An 18793-nucleotide genomic window follows, 5' to 3' on the forward strand; every position below is an offset into this window, starting at 1 on the left:
ATGGGTTGGTGGGCTGTGGGAGGGGGCAGGGAGAGAGTTGCAGACAGAGTAGAGAGAGGGGCAGGGATATAAGATCACACGGTGGTGGCTTTGGTGGTCGGGGTGGTGGTTTGGGTGGCTAGAGGAGACAAAAAGAGAGAGAGAGAGAGAGAGAGAGAGAGAGAGAGAGAGAGAAGGGAAGGAAAAAAGAAAGAAAGAAGAAGAGTGAGCGGGGCCAGGAGGAGAGAAAGAAGAAAGAAGAAGAAAAGAAAGAGAGAAGGGAAGGAATTTTTTTTATAGTTTTAGATTGATTTGACGATTATACCCTTGGATTTAACGGTTTTTTTGACAGAGGGACTATTTAAGAGTACATGTGTTAACGTTAGGGATCATTAATGATATAAAAAAACGTTAGGGATGCAATGTGATAATTTCGCAAACGTCAAGGATGTTTTGTGATAATAAGCCTAAAAATAAATTAAAAATAAATTTATAAAAATAAAAAAAAAACAATTATTGATGGTCATTGTTGGATTTAACAGCTACAGCAAGTATAATGCCATTCAAAGTTCGAAACAATTCAAATTTGATTCATGGAACATTTTTGCAACAGATTGTGACGAAATGGTACAATTTGAGCAAATGATACAATACAGATTGATGATGATGAAAATGAACTGACATGACATGACTTTGTGAAGGCCCTCATAGAATGCAAGTACTACGCACAAATTCTAACAAACAGCAATACATATGAACCATTGAGACCATTGAAGAAATTTTATTGTGATGGTTGATACAGAGCACAAATGGAATAAATCACTCCTATTGTGGAAGCTTGTTGAATTTCCGGTGTCGGTATTCAGCATATGTCTTGGTTGAGTATTTGGCAGGGTTTTTCTCGTCCAGAAGCTCCGGCAGAGGCCCTATCACAGCCTTGTGCGGAGGAGCAACGAAAACAGCCCACGACATGCGCATACGTTCCTTGTTCACCAAGCTTCTGTGAAGAACACTCTTGTACTTGCCATTGCTCAAGACCTCCATCTGATCACCAATGTGAACAAAAACCGCATTTGGCAGGTAGTTGACCGCAACCCAGTTGTCATCTTTCCACAGCTGAAGGCCTGGAACATCATTGGAGACTAGCAGGGTTAGGGCTGACATGTCAGTGTGAGGCTCAACTCCTAGGGCCAGTTGGGGTTGTGGGCATGGAGGGTACATGTTGATTTTCATTTCCAATTCTACTTCTTCATTTCCCACATGAGATTTCAGAACTTTTGCTTCCAGCCCTAGACCCTCTGAAAGCACCTCCAGTAACTTGTCTGTTACTCTTAGCATCTCCTTGTTGTATTGGTCATTCACTTCCCTGTGTCACACAAATTTTACAGACTTTTTCAAACCCTCTTAATTTGAGAAAAAAAAAAAAACGAAAAGAAAAGAGGAAAAGACTTTATAAGCCTCCTACAGTTGACCATACATGCAAAAAGGAAATATTAAAAAATTCGGGCACGTATCATGCGATAAAGAACCTGTAAGATGAATAAATAAATAAAAACAGAAGAGGTACCTGTAAGATGGAGGGTTCTTAGGCCAGATTTCATAGTTGACCTTCGATGGAGGGGCAGTCAGATGGAAAAAATAGTCGATCCACTCGACCTTCTCGTCATGGTTCTTGGTCATCTTAGTCCCATACCCATCAAACCTCCCACTGGCAGGGTCATTTGCATAGGCCTCTTTCTCCTCCTGTGGGAGCAAAAAGAACTCATGCCCTACCTTCTGCAATTGCTGGATCAAAGGTGACGGTATGCCGTGGTCAGTGATGAGAAAGAAGCCCCATTCAGTGGCTGCCTCTGCCACCTCCTTGACCACAACATCATGAGGCTGAGCAAGGGAGATCACAGGCACCGTGACTCCCTCTAGGGCCTTGCTATTCTCAGGCTGCTCGTGGGCTGGTCGAACGAACTTCGCTGGAAGCTCGTTCAGCCCGCCGATGGCCAAGGCCTGCACTCTCTCCACCTCCATAACTTTTGTGTTTTTTTTTTTGGTCCCCCTCTTCTTGTTTGGATGTTGAAGGACTAGGCTTAGGCTTAACATGAAGTAAGGGGTGCAATGTGGTTATATAATGTTTATGTCATGGCATATAGTGCTTCACGTTTTCCGCGTGCATAAGATCAACGTTGTCCCTACTGTTAGAAGGGCAGCTCCACCCAAAAAAAAACACGCACCTATCTACTGTTGATATCCACCTAACATTCCACAAAATAATTTATAGGTTTTATTTTTATTTTTAATTGTTTAATTTTTGATTGGTACCTAAGTATTTAAATGTTGGAGATGGTGACAAGGAAGAGTAACGTTCACCAATAAATAAACTGTGGAGTTTTTCGCATGATAGTAAATGCAAAGACAACACAAGTAGTCTAGAAAGTATTTGCTGTTTTGATGAAGACTTGCAAGCAACACCAAAAGCTCCGCATTTTAATCAATTTAGTCGACAAATCCAATAATAAGTATCTCTTTCTTAATCACGATGGCATAATATTTACTAGGAAAGACTAGCTGTCCACTTCTATAGACTAATTGCTTTATTTTTTGAAAGTAAGTCAACAAAGAAATAGCATGTATGTACTTATCATGGAATTATTCTAATTTTTGCAGACCTGAACAGTTTTTTTTAATTTGGGTCTTTCATTTTTTCGGTTTCTACAATTGGGTTTCCTCCTCTTTTACTTGCAATATTTCTCAAAGAGATCTTTAAACCAATTTTGAATATATTTGAAGAAAAAAAATTAATTGATGTATTTTTTCTATTGCATTGAACTATTAAATAACCATTACGGATGTTCTTAATAACATAATGCATTAATTGCTGTATTTTTTTTTATTTTTTATTAGCATGTGGGTTCCATGATTAGCCTATTACAATTGCAATATAGGATTCATCACATAGCACTCTCTATTGCAATGAACTAAAAACACACCATTACAAGTGAGATTTTATTGTTTTAGTTCAATTTCATGTAATAAAATTTTCATTAATCCCTTGATTTTGAATGTCAGTGGGAACCCCTTCTTCTTGCCACGACCCCTGAAGGATGGACTCATCATGGAAGGTGCCTCGTGAGGTGTGCAGATGCTCTAGACAGTGGTGGTGGGTAGGAATTGGGAAACCCTACTCGAGGGAAGAAGAAAGGGTTAGGTTTGACATTTTGACGCCAAAGCACCCCAATATAGGAAAAAAAACTAAAGACAGGGACAGCTGGCCTTGTAGTGCGTTCACGTGGAACCCCAATAAAGGAAAAGAAAAATAATGTGAAATTTGATTGAACTTGCATATAAGGATGTTTACTGGGGGATTAATTGCTTCAAAATCAGAGCCGGCCCTAAGCCAAGACAGAAAGTGCGACAGCCCTGGACCAGCCTCAATGGAGGGCCCCAATTTTATTCGAATCCCAGCATTGTAGATGTTACTTCAATTCTTTGTGTGTTTTTTTTTTTTTTGGTGTTTGTGTTTGTCTTCAATCCTTTCTTATATATAGAAATGTGATATTTTGGTTGATATATAAACTTTTTCTATATTTATAAAGGCTCCATTTCTTAAATAGATATTTATAAAAATATCCAATCCTAGATATGTATTTATAAAAATACCCAAACACTATTTAAACATAGAAACATACCCAAAATGGGTTTTGGGTATGTGTGTAATGATGGGTTTTGGGTATGTTTATAAATGGGTTTTGAGTGTGTGTAATGATGAGTTTTTGGTATGTTTATAAAGTGTTTTGGGTGTTTGATATTTTTATAATTTCAGCCCTCATTTTGGGTATTTTAGTGAAACTCCCATTTTTAAATACTCCTATACATACGCTAATAAAAAATATATATTTTTGTTGAGTGCATCTATAAATATGTTGGGTTTATTTTCGGTATTGCTCTGGGTCTTCAAAATCTCAAGACAATCTTGTTCAAACCACTACACTAATGAGTCCATTACAATGGCTAGAAACTCTTAAACCATCGAAAACTAAGCTATTTTTTAAACGTGAAATATTTGAGTCCTAACATATATGGATAATGGATGTATATATTAAGTAACATATGAAAATTATTTAAATAACCAGTCGGACCTAACTGGGTTGAAATGAAGTGTCGGAAAATATAGTATATATGGCTGAAGCCTAAGAACAACAGATCAAGCCCAAAATAAACATGGGCTTAGCAAAGCCCAAAAAACTATGCGCAGGTATGTCACATTTTCTTTCGGGCAAGGCAGCAGATGGCCGTTAACTTAAACAGTGCTTACCCGCCAGATCCGGCTTACCCGACCAAGTTACACGTCGCGAACACCCGATCTTCACCCAATAGAATCATGCCACGTGGAAAATTGACGTTGTTATAGCCATTGAAAATTGAAATGACGCGTAAAATACTAAAGTTAATTACGGCAAAAATTAACTGTTTATATATTTGCTGGATTCAATCAAAGAAGAAGCTTCGAAGACTTTCTCGAGCTTGGACTCTGATCTCCATGGCGTACGTTGAGCGAGGTTTTTCTCTCTCTCTCTCTCTGCCTCTGTTTTCGTAATTTCGTAAATTCATGTGACGAATGTTGGGTAGCCTGAATTGGTTTCAGAAGCTAGGGTTTGATTTTTGAGCTATTTTTTCCTCTCTTTTTTTCTTGTATTATCCGATCGGTCATGAATTTCTTTTGAATTAGGGTTTGATCATCAAATAAACCGTAAATTCTGGGTTTACATTTGCTTTTTGGTCCGCATGTATTTCTATCTTACAATTGCTTAATTCCTGATTTTTTCAATGTTATAATTAGGGGCTTGATTTTTTTTTCCTTCCAATTTTATACATTTACGCTACTCATATTGTTAACGAGCTTACCTAGCTTAATTAGCAATTAGATGGGACAGAACTTGTATAGCATAAACAGCTTGTGCCAGCTTTTGCTGGCTAAATGCAGCTTTTTTTCATTTTCATGTTATTTATGTATCATGGTGGATTGAGAGGACTGAATAATATTTTTTTCTTTCTGTTCTGTTATGTTGCTTTTGCATCTTCATGCTATATTTCTGCTTTGGGTACTGTTTGGTTTCTGGAATGAACTTGCGAAAGGAATGAAATGTGAAGAGATTTAGCGGGTAAGGCACGGAAATTGAACATTAGCAAGGAATATAATTGGGATTATGTGTTATTTTTTGGGACAGGACATTGGGTATATAATACAATCCATTCTATTCCAAGGTTCGTTCCAATGAAACCAAGACTACTTTACATTGAGCTTTTTTGTTGTGTTTTCTTTATATGTTCACTTGGAGATATTGGCGCTTACATGTACCTTAATTAGTGTGACTTTGCTTGTTTAGTGATCTATGTTGCTTTGTTAGTTGCAAGCTCAGTTTCTTCTACTAATTTAGGGCTAAGTAGCCCCTTCTCCTGTTGAATACCTGAATCTAATCTCTAGTAAGTTGGTCATATAGTGTTGATGAGAATATGTTCACTTGGAAACATTGATGCTTACATGTATCTTAAGTAGTGTGACTTTGCTCGTTGAATGATCTATGTTGCTTGGTTAGTTGCAAGCTCAGTTGGTTCTACTAATTTATCGCTATAGCACCTTCTCCTTTTGAATACCTGAATCTAATCTCTGGTAAGTTGGTCATATATAAGTAATGATGAGAAAGCAGGGTTCGAAGGGCATTGATGATTTTATATAGGCCAGTCTTCTGAAACTGAAATTGTATTTGTTTTAATGCATGATCTTCTGCTGAGACTGGGGTTAGTAAGTTTTTTTGGGACACTGTACAATTAAAGATGCTTTTGGCATTATTAGGTGGTGGCATGTGGACTAAATTAGCCATTTACAGTTATGGACATTTGTTTCTAGATGAATTTGTTGAGTTGAACTGGTGGTTTAAGCAAAATTATAATGTTCATACTTTCCTTCCTTGTGAGTATTATCATCAGTGGAGCTGATCAATTGGTAATTTGCATACTTACTCTTTTAGGTGTTGTGAAATCCAAGCGATCCATTTGGCGACTCAAGACAATAACCGACTTCTTTTGGGCCATTGTCAACCTCATAGGCGTGTTTTTTGCTACAATGTTCTCGGTAATAAAGAGAGTCTCTCTGTATCTTGATCACTTACTTTTGGAAGTATCAAATTAATTTGTCTACGAAAAACTTATGTTGTCAATACTTTCATGGCCTAGATGGAAAAGTCGGATGCTTACAGAAAAGGATTAGCTTCTGGAAAGAAATGGGATGGTGGTGGCCCCGGAGGCCCTGGAGGGGGACCATATGGTGGTCGTCCACGTGGACCACCTCGTGGACTAGACAATGTTCGTGGAATTGACCATAGTAAGTCCACTTCTCCCTCCATTAAATGTTTGTAATCCTTTTTTTTTTGTTATTTATTTATTTTAAATCTCCGCTAAAATTGCTTCTGTTCATCTCTCAGGTTCTCTACCTGCCTGTGGTTCCTGCTGCGGTTAAAGGGGGAAGAGCATATTGTGTATCTGTCATTGTGCGTCGAAATGGTTGGTTTCAAGTTTAGGAGTGGTTATTTAGTACATTTAATGCACATATATCATATAGTGGGCATGAACAGGGAAGAGAAAAACTATTATTTGCAATAATCGACTGCATTTGCCATCTTCTGATGCTTCTACTTTAGTACTCATCTGGCTGTTTAATTTTCATTTTTTTCCAATTTAAATGTGGCTGTTTATCTGTATAAATGCTGTAAGAGAGCTATGATGATATAATTTCAAGGATGTGAATCTTTAGATTTTATTGTTGTGATCCGAGTCAAGTAATCCCATGACCTGGTGGGTTCTCATGACCGATGATCATATTTACTTATCCCATGACCTGGTGGGTTCTCATGGCCAATGATCATATTTAACTCAACCCTATGGTTAAAGTTAACGAATGTTGGTCGACATGCGTAATTTTGTGCTGTTTTTACTACTTTCTTTCCACACTACAGATTCTGAAAATACGTACTCATTTGCAGTGTTTCATATTTGTGAGCTCTAATTGTTTCCATGGCTGCCATACTTTGTGCTATGCTAGTCTTGATTTGCATGGCCAGCGTCATGGTATTGGCACCTTAACACAACGGTGCTGTGATTTGATTCAGTGCTGCCATGGCCATTAATTCTAGGAGAATAATATTTGGTTTTAACACAATCCACCTCTCTTTTTTCTCATCGTTTCTCTTTGAAAATGTCGTACCGTTTTGATATGTTTGTAGTATATTTAGATTTATGATTGAGAGATGGCGGATTCAGTTTTCTTTCCTATTTGCAATACCCATGGAGGGAAATTCTGCAATATGTTTTTTCTTTTTTTCTTTTTTTATAAAAAGAATACAAGCGAGTTTAAACTAAAAGGGTGAGGGATTTTTCACAAACACTACCAATATATCAGTAGACAAGTGATCTGCAAGTCAAATTTTGCAATATGATTTAGAATTAGATCACGATTCACAAGCAAATCCCGAATGCAAGCTTTTTGGTATACAGCTATCCTCATTGAAAAGCAAGCCCGAAAAGCTGTAAAACGACTGGGTCCAAAGAACGTAGAAACAAATATTGCCCCGAAACAACTGGTCTTAAACAAACATATAAGACCTCACCCCAACGGAGGAGGAACTATGCAATGGGTCGAATCGGGGATGGATATGCCATTTCCATCTCCATTCCCGTTAAGCTTTTAATACCTTTATAATAGATTTTAAAAGGACAAATTCTGGTATCTCATAACCCAATTCAAGGCTATAGACAGGGTCTTCGGTCATCCTTGAGTAAATGGCTATAACTAATGCTAGCACTGTATAATAGAAAGAGGAAAGGGATGAGAAGGATAGCCATGGTTTAGGGTGGGGAAAGGTGTGAGGTAGGTTTGCATTTAGTTTGGGCAATAGCAAATGCCTAGATGCTTCCTAGTACTCGTGGGATGTCCAGGGTCCTTCTAGACAGGGATGGAAGGCAAGAAGCAGTACATTGAGGTGTCTCTTGAGTATTGGGTCATTTCTGAACCTTCTCGATACAAGTTATGAGGATAAGCTCATGTCATGCATGTGATCAGTAATTCCTCAATTTATTGCCTCTCCATTTCCTGTCCACGTAAATCATTCAACCACCCTTCAATTATTTTTCTTTTTTGCCCAAACACAGAAATATGATGTTTGTGTCGACAATGATAAGTAAAGTAACTCTGATTATGATTGTTGTGCGTCTCCGCCATGGTAGGCGAAGACTAAATCATAAGGTATAGGCTGTTTGGTGTTTGGTGTTTGGTGTAAGGGAGAGAATGAATAGGTTAATTATTGGATTTTCACGTATTGGATTATGGACTGCGTTGTGGAATTCATCTACTTTTTGATTTTGTATGTGCTTGTAAGCATACACAAGAAGTCAGGAATTAGAATTATTCTAATATCTACTCTAGATAAATAACTATGCCCTCATGGGTTTCTTATTCCCTATTTCATGGATCAAAGCTAACTCATCGCAAAGCATGTAGAATATCTATTCCTAAACCCTTAATCCCACAAACCAAATGCCACCTAAAACTTGAACTCAATTTTCTTGATTGTCTTCACAGATTAAGAAAGAAAGTATCACTAAACCAATAACCACCTGATTGTCTATTATTCTTTTTCTTGTGATATTTTAAAGTAAAAAAAAGCACTTATCCCAATTTTGTTACACAACGCATGATATGACCACATCACATTTAAGAAAAACCGCGGATCACATCATTACTTAATTAAGGGGAAAAAAAGCAAAAATAGAGAATATTTGTGAGCTAACATTAAGAAGTGACGCCACAACCAGATGTGCGTTAGGTCAATTGGTCGGGGCAGTGTATCCAAGTTCGCATAATCGTATCCTTAAATTAGGTTAATTTAGAATCATTTAAATTATCGCTTGTATCAAAAAAGTATTGATGGTACAAACGGATGTTTAGAAAGAACATTAGCAAAAGACATCACTCTTTTTAGATTACTAGGCAGATCGGATCAATAGTTTTTACAGTTTCTTTACTTTTTTCAGAATCGATTTCAGTTTCTGAATAAAGGTAATAAGTACTAATTAATAACGCTTGGGACATATCAAACTTTGTTGTCGTTATATATTTTGTCGATCTCTTTAATGCCGGAGGTATTATATCTGTGGTCCCTTTGTCACTTTCATAAACTTGTGATTCATTCAGAAAAAGACTTCTCAACAACCAAAGAAAAGCTCTTGCCAACTTTACTGCTTAAATCCAGTGCCTTCTAGATCACCTCTGCACAAGGTATTGCTACGATTCTACCATCGTTTAATTTCTTTTGGTTATAAAGATAATAAATCTTATTCTCTAAATTTATTTCTAAAGAAAAAGAAAAACTGCTATCTTATATTCACATTTTGAGAGTCCTATAATATTATTGGAAGACCCAATATTTAGGTTGAAATTCAGAGTGTATAAAAGATGAACTAATTCAAGGTTCTGGGGCTCATCTGAATAGTTGTTTTCTCTTGTACTATCTGATTTTTGGTTGACTTGTAGTTAATTGGGTTCTTTATGGGTTACGTGTAGTTGTAATAAATTGGCATGATTTTATTTTTTAATTTTTTTTTAATTTTTTTTAATTTTGAAGACCTTTCCTATTGAGAGAAGGGCGATAACATATTAAATTCACACACACTACATAGATGCTAGGATTCGAACCTACGACATTACCTCAGAGAGCAATTACTCCAAACCAGTATACTAATAGGTCATTTGCAATTAGGAGAGGGACCAGCACGTAAAATCCCCCAAATTTCCTCTAACATTATGTCAACAAACGAACAAGATCAAGTGTCCCCCATCAAGTATTGTGCCCCTCTCAATCAGGCCACTGCCCTAGATCATAGCCACACTGCTCTGCCATTGAAATTAACAAAAAGAATGTAGGGTTTAGATTTTGTGCTTATATTAGGAATGCTAATGAGTGAGTTGATTAAAATAGTCTTAATCTCCTCTTGTATTGAGAGAGTTCAAAAGAAAATTTGTGGGTGGAGATGGCAGCAGTAAAAATAGCAACACTATTTTTCATTTGGCCATGGGGAAAAGTGCAGTTCAACTATTTAGCTAGCGAACAGCAACGAGCCACGTACACACCATATTTATGAAAATTTCTTCACGTACAAGAAATGGTTAATTTGTTGCCACACCCCAAATATAAATGCATGCTTCATGCCAAGGGTTTGAGCTGAGACAAAAGCCAAGATCAAACCCTTCACCACATTATCTATCTCTTTTGTTTTTCTCAGGTGATCGATATATCGAGAAATATATAAAAATGCAATCGGAGGCTGAGAGAGTGCAAGACATTGCTTTAATGTCTAAAGACAACATCCCAATCGAGTTCATTAGGTCAGAGCATGAGCAACCAGGGATCACAACCGTCCATGGGAAAGTCCTGGAGTGCCCAACCATTGATTTCAGCAACCAAGATGACGAAAAGATCCTGAACCAAATTGTAGAGGCTAGCAGGAATTGGGGAATGTACCAGATTGTGAACCATGACATTCCGAATGAGGCCATAAGCAAATTGCAAGCTGTTGGGAAGGCATTTTTTGAGCTTCAACCAGAGGAGAAAGAGGTTTATGCGAAGCCTCCAGATTCTAAGTCTGTGGAAGGGTACGGGACGAAGCTTCAGAAGGAATTGGAAGGCAAGAAAGGATGGGTGGACCATTTGTTCCATAGGGTTTGGCCTCCTTCTGCCATTAACTACCAGTTCTGGCCTAAGAACCCACCTTCTTACAGGTTAGTCACACTATTTGTTTTGAGCAATGCTAGGTATGATTATAATTATGGACCATATTGTTGGATACATCTCTAGTATATGTGAGTCGATTTTATCTCTATTAAAGACGTGGTCAGTAAAATATTGAACGTAAACCCTAGTCTCTGAATAGTTTTATTAGTAAAATATTGAACGTAAACCCTAGTCTCTCTGAGCAGTAGACATCACTCATACTCTGCAAGAAGAGCATCACGAGCTAGTTTTGTAATTGATTCTCCAAGATTACTAATAAGAACACATGCAATAGAGGTATGAAGGGCTTTAGCTGCAACATGGATGAGTGCCATTGCTATTGGACCCCAAGATAGGACCTGTAAAAGAACATATATACACTTTTTATTGACCTGTAAAAGAGTATACAAGAAAGATATAATTAGTTCACATCCCCCAACCCATTCAGTCATAAAGATAACAAAAAAAATTTAATCTCTAACACCCTATGCAAAAACATCCTGCCTGCGAAACCAAAAGCCAAAAAAATGGAGACAGCAACCAAACACATTGACAAGCATAAGAAAAATTCCATTCTCTTAATACTCATCTTGTATAGGAAAGGAAGCAGTAAAATCAATCAAGCTTAAATTCTCAATATACTTGCCAACTGTTATTCCTCCCACCAACTCATAGATTTTCTATTAATTACCAACAACCTAGAATAAAATACAAGAGAACATTTAATAATTTTTTACCTAACCTTTTTCCCAAAACCAAATTTAATCGATGGTAAAAACCACAATCAAAGAACCTACAATCCACAACAAACCAAAATAATAAAAATCTGTAGACAAATTAGAGAACATTCGAAAAATAAAAATGGAACATTCAATCTCTTCTCCTTTTTTACTGAGAATTTAGAGAGCCTCATCAGATGTTCACCACTTAACCAAAATAATGAAAAGAAAGCAAAGAAGAGAGGGAGGGTTTCGGTGGGATTTGCTAGGAGAGAGCCAGAGAAACAAGAGAGAGAGGCTTGCAGTCTGAGATCGAAGAAAAGGTGGGGTGATGAGTATCAGGGGAAGTTTCACCATTGTTAGTGGTGGAGGGTCGAAGGAAAGCGTTGAGCAGAGAGAGAGGAGCAGTCTGAGAAGAGATGAGAGAGGATTTGCATTTGGGGGTTAAATTTGGAGAAAAAAACAAAGCGCGGCACGAAAGGGTAACATTTACAGCGTGCATCAAAAGCACGCCATAAATAGCATTAGATTTTGTTTACTTTTTACGGTGTGCATATTTGGCACGCCATTAATAACATAAAAACAGGGCATGCACGCCATAAAAAATACTGAAAAAAAAAAAGTCATTTACGACGCACACTAAATGCACGCCTTAAAAACTATCCTTTTACGACGCGCAACAATATACGCCCTAAATAGAACGCCGTAAATACTTACTTTTCTTGTAGTGATGGACAAATTTTACTTAAACATTATATTATTGATAGATTATTATCTATAATTTTTAAATTGTAAAGGTCTATTTTAGTATGACCCTAACCCTAACCCAAAATCAATTGTACACAAACCGGCCTTTGTTCAAAAAGAGAGAATATTAGTTGAAAATAGGGCCATACTTGAGAGTCATATCTGATTGGGACCAAACTTGAAAGTTATATTAATTTTGGTAAATAAAAGGTCTCTATTCTGTTTTCTGTTAGGTAAATAAAGGCTCCGCTCTGCTCAATGAATATGAAGCCATACCCATAGGGGGTGCTAATTAAGTGTGAAAGCAAAAGGTGGATAGACGTGGCTCATTGCAATCCCTAGCTTTTTGAAAAAATTCGTCAGAAAAACAAAGTATGTAAAAACAAAGTAGACGTGGCTGATCCCAATCTACTAAAATTCATAATAAACTTAAAAGTTCGTAAATCTTTGGCTGAATTAACAAGAACAATAATCAAACTTGAGACATCTTTCAATATATATCACAAATTAAAAACTAATGTGGATTATGAAATAATGGTTGTTCTAATTTTGATGGTTGCAGGAAAGCAAATGAAGAGTATGTGAAGCATCTGCACAAGGTGGTGGACAAGTTGTTCAAGGTGCTCTCTTTAGGGTTAGGGCTTGAAGGACAAGAGTTGAAGAAGGCTGCTGGAGGGGATGACATGGTTTATCTTCTGAAAATTAATTATTACCCTCCATGTCCCCGCCCTGACCTTGCTCTTGGAGTAGTGGCCCACACTGACATGTCAGCCCTAACCATACTTGTCCCAAACGATGTCCAGGGCCTACAGGCTTGCAGAGATGGCCAATGGTACAATGTGAGGTACATCCCTAATGCCCTGGTCATCCACATTGGTGATCAGATGGAGGTTAGAACCTTCTCTTGCCTCACTCTCTATATTATCTATATTATTATTAAGATAATCCTTGCGTTAATCATAGTAAGTAAATATATAATAACTTTGTGGTAGATTATGAGCAATGGAAAGTACAAGAGTGTCCTCCATAGAAGCACTGTGAATAAAGAGAAGACAAGAATGTCGTGGCCAGTTTTCATTGAGCCACCACAAGACCGCGTAGTCGGCCCTCTACCACAGCTTGTGAAGGAGGACAATCCACCTAAATACAAAGCCAAGAAGTTCGGAGATTATTGTTATTGCAAGCTCAACAAGATTCCCCAGTAAAGCTACATATATACCCAGCTTTCTCTCACTCTGGGGGCTCTCAACAACTTTCACATTCATTCTTAAATTTGTTCTTTCTTAATTTTGAGGCCGTGTTAGTGTAATTAACTCTTTTAATCGTCAAACATCATCGTCCTGACTTTGTTAATAGTAACAGTAGTTTCGACTTTTTCATTCAAATATGTTAACTTTGACAGTTGAATTTGTGTATATGTAACTTCTAAAAGGAAAGTGTGTTTTGTAATTATATTAGATCTATCGGTGTTCGTCTTGTTAACTTCGTGTAAAATCGATTTCTACTTGATTTCAACTAGATACGATTGAATACTGAATTCCATAGCTTATGTTCTAACCAGTGGTGGACCTACCATTGCATGCAGCGGCGGATCCAAGAATTTTCCTGGGAAGGGGCAACATTTAAAAGGTTAAAAACTCAAAAGAAATACATGAATTATTCAAAAAAGGAGTTAGGGTTTATGATTACACAAAGATAACCAAATCAGAAAACAAAAATAATATCTCTAAAAAAAACAACAATATTAAAATACATATTATAAAATATTATAAATAAAAAATCAGAAGGAAAAAAAACCAGAAGAAAAAAAGATGGGAAAAAAAAACATTCAAACTTGGAGAAGAGGGATGGATCTGGAGCAAAGACTCAGGAGCACGCAAAGCTGAGTGAAGAATAAGACTTAAACACAAGGCATCCCTTGGTCCATTTAATTCCTACTTGGACTCCAAGAACACGCTCATCTGTTCTGTGGAAATAAGGCTTCAGGTTTGCTATTTAATTTTTTTTTTTTTGCCTGACCCAAACGACATCGTTTGGCCAGGACTTAAAAAACAGAACACGCACTGCACTCAGTGCAGCATCGCAACAAAGAAAAGGATGGTCGCTGGGTTGCTGAGGCATTTATTCGAACAGGTGGTGGGCACCTCCAAGGTAGAGCTGAGGGGCAAACTCCGGCGACTTCAAAGCTTCTTCCGGCGAGGGGAGGTGCAGCTGCACCTCCTTGCGCCTCTGTAGATCCGCCAGTGATTGCATGTGCTTCAAATTGTCCATTTGCTCAACTGGTGTACAGATTACTTTATTTCCATTTTCAACATTTAAGTAAATGTCTTTGTCCTTTTACTTTCATTTATTTCTATATTACTCTATTTACTTAAGTTTACGATTTAGGTTAAAAATGATGGCTCATTAAGTCAATATATACTTCATACTAAAATCCCATAAGATCAAGTTTTCTTATTTGATGTGTAAAGAATAAAAGCCATCAAAAATTATCTTGAAAAAATAATTATTTTGAAAAATCAGTTTTCATACTTATTCAATATTGCACCTACGCCAAAAAAATTTATGAGTCTTCTAGTGGTTCTAACGGTGCAGAAAAACCCACATGTGTGGAGATGTGTGCCTTTTGATGCAAAGACATCAACTTGGTGACGTGGGCCGTTTGTATTCTCAAACGCATGCCCCCAAACATTAATGCGAACATACGTAATCATCTGCGGAGGTCGGTGCATCTTAATACCTCGATCTTCGTCAACCAACCTTATTTTTATTTTTTCCATTTTTCCATTTATTCATTTTTCCATCTTCCTCATTTTAAATTTGACATGCAAAATGATGTACCAATTAATTAAGGAGCCAGATTTGGAGCTAATCTGTCGGTTCTCCTAGTCATTCATGGAGTTTGCAAATCTATTATTTTTATTTGTAATATAAGGTTTAGAATTCTCGAGGTCTTTTGATATAAAATCTCGTGATTAGACACTCATAATTAAGTTTAAAACATATCGGTACAATATTGTAGACTTGAAATATGGGTGTAATAAGTGATATTAAAGCTAATGGTTTGGTTCGGATGCACAAACCAATATTGGGTAGAAGAAGGTACGTAATATAACTACACAATGAAGAGACGTAGTTATCACTTTGAATTGAGAGCCTCTAGACTTTACTTAAAGTGGCTACGTGGTATGAATTTGGACATGTCCTATAAGTAGAGGATTTGTAGTCGCATTACCAAAACAACATCAACCCAAATTTATTTATTTTTAATTTAATCCTTGATGGGTCTTGTAAAATGGGGCAGTTGAACTATTAAGCGAAAAAGAATGAGCCACGTCCCCTTCATGTTACATGGCATCATATCTACCGTCTTCTGAAAACCATTTTTTCTTGCACAATAAATGGTCACTGCCGTTTGCCACTAATATAAATATACACTTCACGCAAAGGGAGTGAGACACAAATCAAGAAGCTCCAAATTCCTCTAAACACGCTTTGTTTTAATTTGCTCGTCTTCTCAGCCCTTAGGCTGTAGGTTTTTATTTCTCTCTCAAAAAAAAATGGGGGTAGAGAGATTTGAGGTCATTGCCCCAAAACCCGAGGGCACTATCCCAGACGAGTTCATTAGGTCAGAGAATGAGCAACCAGGGATCACGACCGTTCGTGGTAAGGTCCTTGAGGTCCCAACCATTGATTTTAGTGACCCTGATGAGCAAAAGCTCATCCGTCAGATTGCTGAGGCCAGCAGCAACTGGGGCATGTACCAGATTGTGAACCATGACATCCCTAGTGAGGCCATAAGAAACTTGCAGGCTGTTGGGAAGGAGTTTTTTGAGCTTCCACAGAAAGAAAAGGAGGCTTATGCTAAGCCTCTTGACTCTGACTCTATCGAAGGCTATGGGACAAAGCTTTTCAAGGAGGTTTCTGAAGGCAACGTTACCAAAAAAGGTTGGGTGGACCATATGTTCAATAAGATCTGGCCTCCCTCTGTCATTAATTACCAGTTCTGGCCTAAGAACCCGCCTTCTTACAGGTTAGGCACGCTTTGTTTTTAGTATTATTCTGTTGACAACATTTACTGATCATATTACTAACAACAATTAGCAATATCTACGAAATAGTTATATTCTATTAGTGTTATATATAGATGATTTTCGTAATAATTAATAACTAGATATTTTGTTATTTGATTGTGAATCGAGATTAACTATTTAATTATAAGTATATTTGATTACTCTTTTTATAGGTAGTAGTATTAAGATATAGGTTCCAAAAGAAAGATCGATATTGGCCAGAAATGACGATAAATAATTATGTGCATCATAAATATCACCCGAATTTTTTAGTTATAATTCATTGACGGAAATACACTTTAATTTAATGAAAACTTTAACGGAATTAGACGTTGCAATACTTTACAAAATTTAGGTGTTTAAAAGTAAAAATTAAAAGTTCATGTGGTAATGAATAGCACATACGGTTAAAAATTCATGCAGCATTTATGCAAATTTTCCTAAATAATATAACATATGTATAAGATTATTATAAGTAAGTAGCAGAAAAAATATAATAATAAAAAGCTAAAATGAAAATTACGATGCAAAAAATAACTATCCAACAAAAAGACAAATTGTGTGATAGGACCACACACTGTCACTTTCGCTTTTAATGAAGACCGTCCGAATATCTGTTTCTCAACTTACGAATACCAAGCTACACGTGGCATTTCATGACTGGCTGGTTGGAAAGATCTCTTCCAAAAAATACAGACGTGGCATGTTGCCTATCTGAAAAAAGCAAACAATTTTTCTTTCCTAAAATGGAAAAATAACAAACCTTTTTTTTAATAAATATATTAGGCTAATATCTGAATTTTCTTTTAAATTTTTTTTTTAATATGAAAAAGTGTGAATTTATATTTAATAAAATTCTATTTGTTTGATTAAGTATTTACAAAGTGATAAAAACACTATAATTTAATGGTTTAATTTGTTTTAATTTTTGATGGGTGCAGGGAAGCTAATGAGGAGTATGCTAAGCATATGCACAAAGTGGTGGAGAAGCTGCTCAGGCTCCTATCTCTAGGGTTGGGGCTTCAAGGACAAGAGTTAAAGAAGGCTTCTGGTGGAGATGACTTGATTTACCTTCTCAAAATTAATTATTACCCACCATGTCCCCGCCCGGATCTTGCTCTCGGCGTGGTGGCTCACACCGACATGTCCATCGTCACCATTCTCGTCCCCAACGATGTCCAGGGCCTCCAGGCCTGCAGAGATGGCCGCTGGTACGACGTTAAGTACATCCCTAATGCCATTGTCATCCACATTGGTGATCAAATGGAGGTACGCATTTATACATCTCTCTTCGACTTGCCTGTTTTAGTCTTTGCTTGATTGAGTAACCCAAGTGATTAATTAACTAATTAATTAATTTGTGGCAGATAATGAGCAATGGAAAGTACAAGGGTGTGCTGCACAGAACCACAGTGAACAAAGACAAGACAAGAATCTCATGGCCAGTGTTCTTGGAGCCTCCGGCAGACCACGTAATAGGGCCTCTCCCACAGCTTGTGAACCAGGAAAATCCACCTAAATACAAGACCAAGACGTACGGGGAGTATGTTTATTGCAGGCTCAACAAAATTCCCCAATAAACTAAAAAATAAAGGACTCGGGTGTTTCACTCACTGGTTTATTTGGGTTCAGTGATGTCGTTTTCATTACTAGTTTATGCAGTGTGGTAGTTTTTTTTTTTGGCTTTTTGTTTTGGGGAAGTTGTATGTGTTGGTGAGTACCATGTTAATCCAAAATAATGATATTAATTAATGGTGATTGAGGGACTGCAATGAGATTTTGATTTCCTATCGAGAGAGGCAATAAGAAGCGATAATATACTAAATTCACAAATACTACACAAATGTTAAGACTTATTAAGCAACATAACCTTTCATTAAGAGAGTAATTTATACCCACTCTCATTTGTTAAGCAACATATCCAAGTTAATTAAAAATTTTATCATTCAAAATAAATAAATATTATCAGTTCAAACTTCAATATAAAAATTTAAAATATAAAGGCTAAGGCATTACATTCAGTTCTCATCAAAAGTTGAAAATCTTACCACCTCTTCCAATTAAATGTTAAATTACCATCAGCTTTTGTCTCTTTGCCATGTAATATCAGAGAGACACCCCGCATGGATGTGCAGAGTACTGGGAGGATGGTGGAGCAGCATGCGACAAATTTTTTTATTTCCCAATTTTTAGTGGGTGATAGCTGTCAAGAGCTCATTGCATGTGTCCAGCGTCGCACCTCCTGCCCTTGTCCAGCGTCGGTATTGAATTTTGCTCCAGTGTACTTGTTCTGAAGTAAACAGTTGATTTTTTACTCTCGAAAACAGGTTATGAACAACATCTTAGTACACAAGGACCACAAATGTTACCACTCTTTAATAATTTTATTTATCAATCCTACCAGTTTATGTACGGATTGGTCCACAACTACACAAGGACATTTTTTCAATCTTTGTCTTCT

General features: G+C 37.0%; 4 protein-coding genes across 4 annotated transcripts; 3 read left to right on the top strand and 1 right to left on the bottom strand.

Annotated features, from left to right (window-relative positions):
- Nucleotides 1–548: 548 nt before the first annotated feature.
- LOC110753698 (flavonol synthase/flavanone 3-hydroxylase-like) lies at nucleotides 549–2081 on the bottom strand. Its single transcript, XM_021954646.2, has 2 exons — nucleotides 1547–2081; nucleotides 549–1345 (listed from the first exon to the last, which is right to left on the bottom strand). The coding sequence occupies exons 1-2, from the start codon at nucleotides 2071–2073 to the stop codon at nucleotides 805–807; spliced, it is 1068 nt and encodes a 355-aa protein (XP_021810338.1). The 5' UTR covers nucleotides 2074–2081; the 3' UTR covers nucleotides 549–804.
- A 2315-nt stretch (nucleotides 2082–4396) lies between these two features.
- LOC110753663 (glycine-rich protein) lies at nucleotides 4397–6780 on the top strand. Its single transcript, XM_021954614.2, has 4 exons — nucleotides 4397–4529; nucleotides 6000–6103; nucleotides 6205–6352; nucleotides 6453–6780. The coding sequence occupies exons 1-4, from the start codon at nucleotides 4397–4399 to the stop codon at nucleotides 6485–6487; spliced, it is 420 nt and encodes a 139-aa protein (XP_021810306.2). The 3' UTR covers nucleotides 6488–6780.
- A 3300-nt stretch (nucleotides 6781–10080) lies between these two features.
- LOC110753589 (flavonol synthase/flavanone 3-hydroxylase-like) lies at nucleotides 10081–13732 on the top strand. The gene is made up of 3 exons (XM_021954526.2): nucleotides 10081–10801; nucleotides 12822–13149; nucleotides 13252–13732. The coding sequence occupies exons 1-3, from the start codon at nucleotides 10218–10220 to the stop codon at nucleotides 13462–13464; spliced, it is 1125 nt and encodes a 374-aa protein (XP_021810218.2). The 5' UTR covers nucleotides 10081–10217; the 3' UTR covers nucleotides 13465–13732.
- A 1973-nt stretch (nucleotides 13733–15705) lies between these two features.
- Nucleotides 15706–18104, top strand: LOC110754141 (flavonol synthase/flavanone 3-hydroxylase). Its single transcript, XM_021955180.2, has 3 exons — nucleotides 15706–16292; nucleotides 17274–17601; nucleotides 17700–18104. The coding sequence occupies exons 1-3, from the start codon at nucleotides 15820–15822 to the stop codon at nucleotides 17910–17912; spliced, it is 1014 nt and encodes a 337-aa protein (XP_021810872.2). The 5' UTR covers nucleotides 15706–15819; the 3' UTR covers nucleotides 17913–18104.
- Nucleotides 18105–18793: the final 689 nt, after the last annotated feature.

The sequence above is a fragment of the Prunus avium genome, chromosome 1 (assembly GCF_965620075.1).
Source record: "Prunus avium chromosome 1, drPruAviu1.hap1.1, whole genome shotgun sequence".
NCBI classification, from domain to species: Eukaryota; Viridiplantae; Streptophyta; class Magnoliopsida; order Rosales; family Rosaceae; genus Prunus; species Prunus avium.

What these genes read in the sequence shown, in the direction of transcription:
- LOC110753698 (XM_021954646.2), bottom strand. Translation starts at nt 2,073, where the DNA reads ATGTTAAGCCTAAGCCTAGTCCTTCAACATCCAAACAAGAAGAGGGGG. An exon ending in AAGAACCCTCCATCTTACAG is followed by an intron (nt 1,346 to 1,546) that starts GTACCTCTTCTG and finishes TGTGTGACACAG; the next exon opens with GGAAGTGAATGACCAATACA.
- LOC110753663 (XM_021954614.2), top strand. Translation starts at nt 4,397, where the DNA reads ATGACGCGTAAAATACTAAAGTTAATTACGGCAAAAATTAACTGTTTA. An exon ending in CATGGCGTACGTTGAGCGAG is followed by an intron (nt 4,530 to 5,999) that starts GTTTTTCTCTCT and finishes TTACTCTTTTAG; the next exon opens with GTGTTGTGAAATCCAAGCGA. An exon ending in TTTTTGCTACAATGTTCTCG is followed by an intron (nt 6,104 to 6,204) that starts GTAATAAAGAGA and finishes TTCATGGCCTAG; the next exon opens with ATGGAAAAGTCGGATGCTTA.
- LOC110753589 (XM_021954526.2), top strand. Translation starts at nt 10,218, where the DNA reads ATGCATGCTTCATGCCAAGGGTTTGAGCTGAGACAAAAGCCAAGATCA. An exon ending in AAGAACCCACCTTCTTACAG is followed by an intron (nt 10,802 to 12,821) that starts GTTAGTCACACT and finishes TGATGGTTGCAG; the next exon opens with GAAAGCAAATGAAGAGTATG. An exon ending in ACATTGGTGATCAGATGGAG is followed by an intron (nt 13,150 to 13,251) that starts GTTAGAACCTTC and finishes ACTTTGTGGTAG; the next exon opens with ATTATGAGCAATGGAAAGTA.
- LOC110754141 (XM_021955180.2), top strand. Translation starts at nt 15,820, where the DNA reads ATGGGGGTAGAGAGATTTGAGGTCATTGCCCCAAAACCCGAGGGCACT. An exon ending in AAGAACCCGCCTTCTTACAG is followed by an intron (nt 16,293 to 17,273) that starts GTTAGGCACGCT and finishes TGATGGGTGCAG; the next exon opens with GGAAGCTAATGAGGAGTATG. An exon ending in ACATTGGTGATCAAATGGAG is followed by an intron (nt 17,602 to 17,699) that starts GTACGCATTTAT and finishes AATTTGTGGCAG; the next exon opens with ATAATGAGCAATGGAAAGTA.